Below are 9,991 nucleotides of genomic sequence, written 5' to 3' on the forward strand. Positions count from 1 at the left end.
ACTATGATGCTGATTTCCTATTAGGTTGCTATTAGATCATTCCCTCTAACAGTTTAGACATTATCAATTTCTAAGCTCCCACCTAACAAGTCTTTCATATAAATTCCAACCCGTTTGCCGATCGAACTTCGATCATTCCGTTACTCTGAACCGCTGATCTTCATCATAGAAGATGTATTTGTATTTACTTTCAATAATAATATTTTATCTGTTTGATGTTTCAATTTCTTCCCAATCAGATTTCAGAAATATTTAAGCACATTAATGACAGTGAGGATATCTATTATAAAAATTTAAGAGATTTGATTAAATTATTCTAAATTCAAGCTATAATACAGGGTGGGCGAATTTGACGTTTGGAAGTAAATTGGCTTTAAAACATAAAATAGAATTATCAGAATTAATAATAGAACATGACGTGGGGCAAATGTCAGATGACAGCTCAATTCGCGACATTTCATCATTTGACATCCAATTTATTTCCTAACCTCAAATTTGCCCATTCTTTAGTTAAACAAATATGCCAATATTAATTTTAAATTAACTCAAGCTTATGCAAAAATAATACAATAACAAATTTATTTTTTTATAATTTATACAACTAACAGATTTCTAGCTTTCTTAACAAAAATTTATGAGTTATTTTATCAAGTTCACAAATAATGTGCAAAAAAAGTTTTGATTTTACTAAAATTGTTGTCTATACTTTCCCCTTAATAAAGGTGTCCAACGGCGTCAACGACGTGTTCTTGACACTAGCTCAACATATGTACGCGGCGAAGAAAATCTTCATGGCTGGCGTCCACGTGGCGACTCACTCATCTTCGATCATCAATGGGAATTGGAGAAATTGACACGTCTCGAAGAAGTGGGCCGTGTACGTCATTTATTGTTGTTACGCGAACGTCTGGGCATGGATACAAATCCAAATCCAACCACAAAAACCGAAAAGGATGTTTGTAATTTGGCTGCCAAAGCAGCTACATCACCAGTACACATGGTCATACCACCATCACCACAGACACCGGTCAAGGATACACAACAGATGATGCCAGAGCGTGAGTTTAATGAACGTGAAAAGGACTTGATGTCGAAATGTTTGAAATTGATACAAGGTGGGTTCGAAAATAAATTAAATATATAGGTTCATATTTATTATTTTATAATGTAATATTTGTAGGACGTTATCAAAAATCTGAAAATTCAGATAATCAAACCCAATCGGATGTTTCACCCAGTGATGAGGGCTGTGCTGATATGACAGTCAGTTGCATATCCAGCAATTCCATGGAGTAAGTATGGTTAATGGTTTATTTTGAGAGGAAACTTAAGTTATATAATTTGTAGTGATTTGGAAATCGTTTTAAACAAAGTAAAATAATCAGTTTGTGTTTGTAGCGAATCATAATCGAAATTATTTTAGTTAAAACAGTTCTTTAAACATTAAACTGTTTGCGAAAGATAAATCTTTGTCAACTGATCTGTTCTAGATAGTAATAGTAATTTCTAAATTAAAGCTTGTTTAATTAAATAAAGTATAGGGTGTTTTTTTAGAGGCATACAGCTTTTTTTTAAATAAAACACAGCAAATTCAATGGAATGACCAAAATTTTGGTTTTATTAGCTCAAAAATTTCATGGCATTTCATATTTAAAAATTATTTCTGGCATATGGCCTCCGCGACTGCCCCTTATGAACGCCATCCTGTTGGTTTAATTTCGCACTACTTTTACGAGAATACCCGGTCTTATTTCGTCAATTGTGGGTCGAATGTTGGCTTCTATACCTTCATAGACCAGATATTTTACGTACCCCCGCAAAAAAGTAATTCAAAGGAGTCAAATCACAAAAACGAGGTGGCCAATTCACAGGTTCATTTCTTGGTGGTTTCCCTTATAATTCGGACACCGAACGTTTGGCTCTTGTTGGAACCATTTTTCCTCCAAATGATTTGCATTGACATGAGGAATAAAAAAATCATGAATCAATTTCTTGTAGCGTTCGCCATTCACGGTAATATTGGCAGAGGTTTCGGATTTAAAGTCAAATGGGCCGATGATGCCTTCAACATCACCAAACAGTGATTTTTTCGGGATGTAATGGAGTCTCATGAGAATTGTGCTCTCTCCAAAAATAACAATTCTGCTTGTTTACATACAATTAAAAATCTGATTCAACTTCCAGTTGATTCTCAGTTCATTCACCGAACACACAACGCAATTGATGGTCAGCTGGCTTTAATTCTTGCACCAGTTGGATTTTATAGATGTAGGCCAAGATTTTTCCTCAACATTTTCCAAGTAGTGTACGGACAGAGACCGTGTTGCTAAGAACGGCGTCGGAACGATAAATTCGAGACCTCTGTCTACAGCGGCGATGGCTTATTCTGTACGCACGCTTTTTTTATAAGATATTTGAAGAATAAGTTTAAAACACAAACTGATTTGAAACATTTTAAAGAAACTCTAGTTTTAAACGCTTTTCTTAAGAAGGTTGGAATTGGCTGATTTAATTTTATCTAAAACATAAGATCGTTTCCTTCTGCTAAAAAGAATATAGCAAACCTTAATTTAGCTAAAACTACAGCCTTTTCTTTCTTTCACAACTTCTATAGACACAAATTTAAAAAAAAAATACAATCATGCCTGTCAAATTATTTTATCTTTTTAATTTTTTTAGTACAAAAAAAACACCACAAAAATATATCTTATTACAAAAAAAACCAAAAATTTCTCCTCCAAAAAAATACTGAATGTTTTGTCTTGATTTTAACTTTTGTAAATTTGTTTCTTTTTTTTCATATTTGTATTTAAAATATATAAAAAAAACTCTTATTTGGTTTCTACGTATTAGAAGAAGGTAAAATTTTAACTTTATTTTAAGTTTTCTTTAATTTTGTTTATTCTTGTTAACTTTACTACTTTTAAGCTTTAGTTGTTGTTGTTTTTTCCAATATTATTTATTAAATTTTAAGTTGAAATTTTTTTGTAAAATCTAAAACTATTTGTCCAAACTAATTGCTTTTATATTAATAATAATAATTGTTCTCACACTAATTACTACTATACTAAACTTAGTTGTTTTGTTAATAATTTTTAATGGTAATTGCCAAAACATGGTATTCTTTACTAAAGTATTTGTTTGGTATTTTCTTATTTGTGTTTAGGTTATGCTCTCCTGATCGTGCTGATGCTCCCAATGGCTGGGAAGCTCCTGCTCCGGCCACACAACCAGCTCTCCCTCTACGTTTGTATGTACCCGAATTGGAAGAAATTCGTGTTAGTCCCGTGGTGGCACGCAAGGGTCTTTTGAATGTTTTGGAACATGGCGGTTCGGGCTGGAAGAAGCGTTGGGTGGTAAGTAAATGGGAAATTAAAGAATATGTTGGTTTTAGAAACCTATTTGTTCAGAACTCCTTAACTTAATATAAAAGATTCGAGTTAAGTAATTAAATTTAAGCTTAATTCAATAAAATCATTATTTAGAATTAAAAAAAATGTCAGCAATTTATTCCTAAAACTATTCCCAATCAAACAAATTCTTTAGAATCATTCAAAGGCTGTTATTTGAATAGAATTAATTCATTTTTGAATTAATTCATAATAAAATTCATTCAAATCTAATCCAAATTGAATTAAAATTTGTTTAAAAACTTACAATATGAATTGAAATTGTCTAAGTCCTATTTATAATAGATTTGAATTGAATAAATGTTAATTAATCATTTACAAAATGAATTGAAAAACAATTTTCTGAATTAAAGAAACATTTAATCATTCAATATACATACATATTTTATAAGCTATTTTATAATTAAAGAAAACTTGAATTATTCAAATAAACAATTAATTCTATAAAGAATGAATTCTCCAAGGAATAAATTCGAATACATTTGAAGTACTAAGAAATTAAGCCTATGAATTATTTCGTAATAAATTCTTTAAGGGATTGAATTGATATGATTTTGAAAACTGAATTAATCATTAATTCTTTCAAATCTTGTATTATTAAAAATTCTTTTAAATTAATTTCTTTATTTATTTGTTTCTGTAGATTGTACGTCGTCCTTATGTTTTCATCTACAAATCCGAAAAGGATCCCGTGGAACGGGCTGTCTTAAATTTGGGCACAGCACAAGTGGAATGCAGCGAAGATCAAGCAGCTATGGTTAAAATACCAAATACATTCAGGTGAGAAATTATAGAAAATCAGCAGAACCATTATTCCCCTTCATAACCAAAAGCAGTTTAGTGCCTACAATGTCTAGCTTTAGCCACAGTGCTCTCAATTTGTAGTCCATACTGATTTCCTAAGATTTGTAATTTCATCAATGCATCTAGTACTCTATAGTAGTGAATAATTGGTGGTTTCCCCCATACTGCCAAATCCAGTTTCGGACAATGTCGCGGAACTAATGTTTCTCAATATAACAAAAAATTACTCTATAAAGTTCCGATCGACTCTATGACGCTCTAAGTCTTTAGCAACGCCTGCACATTGACATATATAGTCACCTGCTCTCTGCCAATGACGCTACCGATTTTGTTATATCCACCGCAATCTTAACCTGGGATACGCTAAATTCGTTGAGAAGTCTGTATGATATCTGATTGTCCGTCTTCAATGTAGACATCAGCTCATCATCTTAAATCCACCCTTGAAGACCGCAAACCCTTCATACAGACTCTCGGATCCAAGCCAGACATTCTTATACGAAATAATAAATGAGTTTATCTTACTGGAGACAATTTCTGTAACCTTATAATCCTAAATATCCGAATGGATGGAGGTGTGCATATCAATAACTTTTTATACCCACAATCAAAAAAGATGGGGATTGAACACATCGAAATATTCATCTTAACCAACATCAGTATATATATTCTGGGTCCTTATGAAATTCTAAGACGATCTAGATATGTTCGCCCATATGTCTGTCTGTTGAAAATACGATAGGGCCCAAACAAAAAGAACTACATAGCTCGCTGACATTTTCTACAAATACTCTCTGTTGATAAGGTTTGTCTGGGATTAAAAATTATTTCACCTAGCCCAATACAAATAACGTCCCAGAATACTGTTTGAGCAGCCATAAATATGTTGATTACGCGGCAATCCTGATACAATTTTGAAAGTAGTCCCCAATCAAGGTCCCCCTCAGAAAATGACTTGTGCATTCATAATTATCTAATAATAATTAATATCGAGATGAAATTGGACATAAACAAGTTTTATGTGAACCCAACTCTTTCTGCCAACTTTTGTGAGGATCGGTTCATAATTAACCCTATTCCACACAATAAACTTCTTGGGAAATTTTATTTGTTTTATTGTCCGGTATTGTTCTAGAAAATTACCTCGTCCATAAGCCATATAAAAATCTTGACCCGGAAGTTGTGAAAAGTCTGCCAGTACATAAGTTTTTATAAAATTTTACCTCAATTTTTATACTCGTTATTTTGCTTCTAAGTTCTTTGCCGCATTGCGATCTTTCTGAAATTTATATGACTTCAACCCTGCAATTGCTTTGGCTCTGTGTTTAACTTTACGGGCTGCTTTTCTGATAGGAGTATTCGGTGCTCTTCTGTTAAACCTTTTTATATTCCTGATCCAGGTTTTCTTTTAATGTTCAAGTCCCCCTTATACTGTTTAATGGTTTTCTAAACAGTGTGACGATGAACCTTAGGATCTTTTGCTATTTTTTGAACATCCATATTGGATTTTTTTAAAGTTGTCAAATTTTTTTCACGTATTTTTTTTCTGTGACCATTTTTGACCGAAATAACAGTGAATAGTCGGCATACTCATTATTTTAGATAAAAAAAGTAAAAATTCAAAAACTTTTTAATGATGTTGTCTACAGTAGAGCCTATTTTTAACAATTATTGAGCTCTGATGCTATTACATTTCAACCATTTAATACTTGGGGTAATTGCCACATCTTCTCCATCTGATGTTTGGACCTCTCAAACTCCCTTGTCTTGTCACAAAAGAATACAAATTCATTAAAATTTTGGCAAAAAAAAATTTTAATATTCCGAAAATTGCTTTCAAAATAAATAATTAAAACCTAACAAGCTTTTTTATTGGAATTAGGGTTTTTTAAAACCCGACCTTTTTTGGTTCCCGGGAATCGGTAAAATTTTTCTCTACATTCCCGGGTACCCGGCTATTCCCGAAATATATAATAATACTGTAAACTATGAATACTATAGCAACATTTCATATAAAAACTTAGTGTTATAATCATTATACAGTGAATGTCACTTAAAATCGTACACCATCGTAGTCAAATTTTATTCATTAGTTTTAGAAAGTTGATGTTTTGGAAATATTTTAAAATGCTATTTTTATATTGTGTGTGCTATTACCTATCAGAAAATTGAGTATAATTTGAATTGCCCTTATCTACAAATAAAAAAATTGGGTAAGACTGTCAGTGCCCAGAATATCAACGCTTCATTTAAAATCGTAAAGGCACTAAAAAATAGCAAATGATACCCTACAAAGTATTAGGATTATTTAATATTAACATTTTTTTTAATTTTTAAAGTTTTAATTATAATTTAATATTTAAGTGAAATATGAATTTTGTTATGTTCTTTAATTTTCATCAATATTTTTTTAACGAATTTACTTTTTTGTTGAAATACATATTTTTTGTTCCAATTAATAAAATGACTTTTAATTTTTTATATAATCACCTATTATTGCCTGTATAATTTCATAATATTTAAAAAAAAAATATGTTGTACGATTTTGAGTGACACTCACTGTATATATGTAGATCTTCGTATTAATTAATTCAATTTGAGCTTAAGTCACTAAAATCTTAATCCGTAATTAAAAAATGTCAGCCTTTCGTTTCATAAATCCATTCCCAATATCTAATTCTTTGCTTCCTTCAAAAGCATCATTTAAATTGAATTAATTTTGAAGTTAATTAATAACATAATTTATTCAAACTTTGAATGATTTAATCTTTGTTGATTCAAATCTACTACAAATTGAGTTAAAATGTTTTTTCTTCATTCAGTTTTATTTAGCTATTAATCATTTTCAAAATTAATTGAAAAAAAATTCTTAAGCCTTTTAGTAAAAGAAATGAATTCAATGCATTTAACTGAACAGTTAAGAGATAAAATTTAAGTTGATCTCGAAAATTTCCAAATTATTGGATTCAAAGGTGAATTTTTATAATACAACATCTTTAAGACAATAATCGAAACCGTTTTTTTAAAAAACACACTTTTTCGGTTAAACCGGAAACCGGTTTTTTAAATTTGCCGGTTTTTTGGACACTCTAACGCTATTATATTAAACCTGAAACATATTTTGCCGGGATTTAACCAATTGTGTTTCTCACTAATGGATTAATTTTGCAAGCATTGCCATAATTTTCAGTCAAATAGACTTTTTATTTTGACATTAAGGCCAACTCGTTATTTAATACGAAAAGGAAAATATTCGTCTAGTTTTAGAAATTTCGAAAGTTTTATAGAATTGGAAGGTCACAAACAATTTTAGACTAAATGGAAAGTTTTCGAATTTAAACAAATCATATTATACATTGTAGTTTTTTATAAATTCGAACATAACTGAAATTAATTATTTTGTTATTAAACAAATCTATTGTTCTTACAGTGTTGTCACCAAACATCGTGGTTATCTGTTACAAACCCTGGGAGACAAAGAGGTTCATGATTGGTTATACGCCATTAACCCATTATTAGCTGGACAAATAAGGTAAAATTATTAAATAAATAATTGTTTTTAAATAAAACAAAAAAAATATTAATTAAATTCAATTTATTTTAATTTAGATCACGTTTAGCTAGACGCACACAAGAGTCGGCTTCACAAACAGCCTCACAAATTCAAGCAACAACCGCTACAAATACAGGCTCGAATAATAAATGAGATACAATAACGATGGAATCCGTTTTAGTATATTAATTACAAAACAACAACAAAACAAATACTTAAGATTTAAATTTAATAAACCAAAAAGAAGTCTACAAATTTAAAACTAAATAAGAAAATATGATACTAAACAAACCTACAAAAACTAAAAGGAGAAACAACAGTTTTGAAAGATTTTGAAAAGCGTTAGACAACAGCCAGAAGAACTATAATTAAAAGTGCAATATTTTTTTCTAATGAAAGTTAGAAAGAAGAACCCAAGTAAAAAAATGGTTTGAGATTTTTTTTTGAAACAACGGATTCCATCGATAAATTTAAAACAAATATAAAGGAGACGAATGCAGGCATTACATATAAACAAAATATAAAAAAAACATTTATATATATAAAAAGAAAAGGATAAAATATATACATACACTTATAAGTATATAAATATAAATAAACAAATGTATTGAAGTAAGTGAGCAAAAGTAAGAAAACAAGAAATTAAAACAGAAAATAATGTATTTTAACAAACTTGAATAAAATCTGAAATTATGTCCCCATAACCCCCCTTACTTTTTAAATCAAACAAAAAGTAACATTTGAAAAGTAAAATAAAAAAACAATCCCTCCCTACTTCCTCCTTTAAGATTTCTAACTATAAATGTTTCCATATATACATACATTAAACAAACAAACAACTTAATAATATTGATGTATAACTTTTTGAATTCATTTCATTTTATTACAATACTTTATGTAAAATTCGAAATACAAAACAAAAAACATTTTGCAAATTTATTATTATTATTACTTATATTTATAAAAAAATATTGAAAAAAATTCTTAAAATACTATGCTTTATTGTTGATTATCTATTTAAACATAAACACTAAATTATAAAGAAAAAAGTAATACTTTTACTAAGCAGGTATTAAAAACCTAAATTATATTTTATAATTGATATTATAATTATACGAAAATTGAAAAATACAAACATTTAAGCAGTTGTAGGTAGAGTTGTAAGATTTATATGGTTTTCTTTTTAAGATAACAATTTGTATTATTTAAAATAGTTTTTTCTTGAAAACAAAATTTTGTTAAATTTTAAGCTAAAGATAGAAATGTTAAGAAAGTTTCTTGGAAATTATGATTATATGGTGGAAATATCTGTTTTTTATAATTATGCCAAAATTAAAATCCTCTTTATTCATAAAGAAATTTTTATTTCAATAATGTTTTCTAAAACTAATTTGGTTTAATAAATCTTTGATAAAATAAAAATTTCTTTATGAGTAAGAGTTTTAATCGTTCTAATTTATTTAAATTATCTATATTTAATGCATACTTTTAATTTTGAAAAATTTTATGGTCCTACGAACCATATTCAATGAAATATTTGTGCAGTTTATTAAAATTAATTCAATTCATTACAATTATTAAGTCATTTAGATTTAAAAGACTCTTTCCAAACTCAAATTATATGGTCCTTTGAACTATCGTTGTCTTTTATTCAAAATATACAAATTTGCATTTAAATAATTATTTATTGTGAAACTATAAGCAAATAACGTCACCTCAATAAAACAGTAGTGTATAAGCATATACACCATTATTTTTATACCCTTCACCTTCGTGAGAAGGGTATATATAAGTTTGTCATTCCGATTGTAAATTCTACAATATAATTTTCCGACCCTGTAAAGTATATATATTCTGGATCCTGTCTGTCCGTCTGTCTCTCTGTTGAAATCAATTTTCTGAAGACCCCAGATATCTTCTGGATCCAAATCTTCAATAATTCTGTCATACATGCTTTCGAGAAGTTTCCTATTTAAAATCAGCAAAATCGGTCCACAAATGGCTGAGATATGAGGAAAAAACCAGGACAACCTCGATTTTTGATCTATATCTGGATTACTAAGTCATTAATATAGACAATATGGATATCTAATGATAGATATTTCAAAGACGACGTATATAAAACTATAGTAAGTTGGACCTACAATTGGTCAAAATCGGAAAAAATATTTTTTTTCCCGAAATTTTTTTTTCACATAAAAAAATTTAAAAAACCAAAAATTTT

General features: G+C 29.1%; 1 protein-coding gene across 8 annotated transcripts in view; it reads left to right on the plus strand.

Moving 5' to 3' along the window:
- The window catches only part of unc-104 (kinesin family member unc-104), a 122,092-nt gene extending 113,489 nt beyond the window's left edge, over positions 1–8,603 (plus strand). For 4 of the 8 annotated variants that reach the window (XM_065511196.1, XM_065511198.1, XM_065511199.1 and 1 more), the window contains exons 21-26: positions 723–1,115; positions 1,181–1,292; positions 3,167–3,356; positions 4,054–4,190; positions 7,645–7,746; positions 7,824–8,603. In XM_065511196.1, coding sequence (XP_065367268.1) covers positions 723–1,115; positions 1,181–1,292; positions 3,167–3,356; positions 4,054–4,190; positions 7,645–7,746; positions 7,824–7,920 — 1,031 coding nt within the window. In that variant the 3' untranslated portion in view covers positions 7,921–8,603. The remainder of the gene's footprint in view (positions 1–722; positions 1,116–1,180; positions 1,293–3,166; positions 3,357–4,053; positions 4,191–7,644; positions 7,747–7,823) is intronic. The other 4 variants (XM_065511201.1, XM_065511202.1, XM_065511203.1 and 1 more) reach the window with 2 other exon arrangements.
- The last annotated feature ends 1,388 nt before the right edge of the window (positions 8,604–9,991 follow it).

The sequence above is a fragment of the Calliphora vicina genome, chromosome 5 (assembly GCF_958450345.1).
Source record: "Calliphora vicina chromosome 5, idCalVici1.1, whole genome shotgun sequence".
Classification (NCBI taxonomy): Eukaryota; Metazoa; Arthropoda; class Insecta; order Diptera; family Calliphoridae; genus Calliphora; species Calliphora vicina.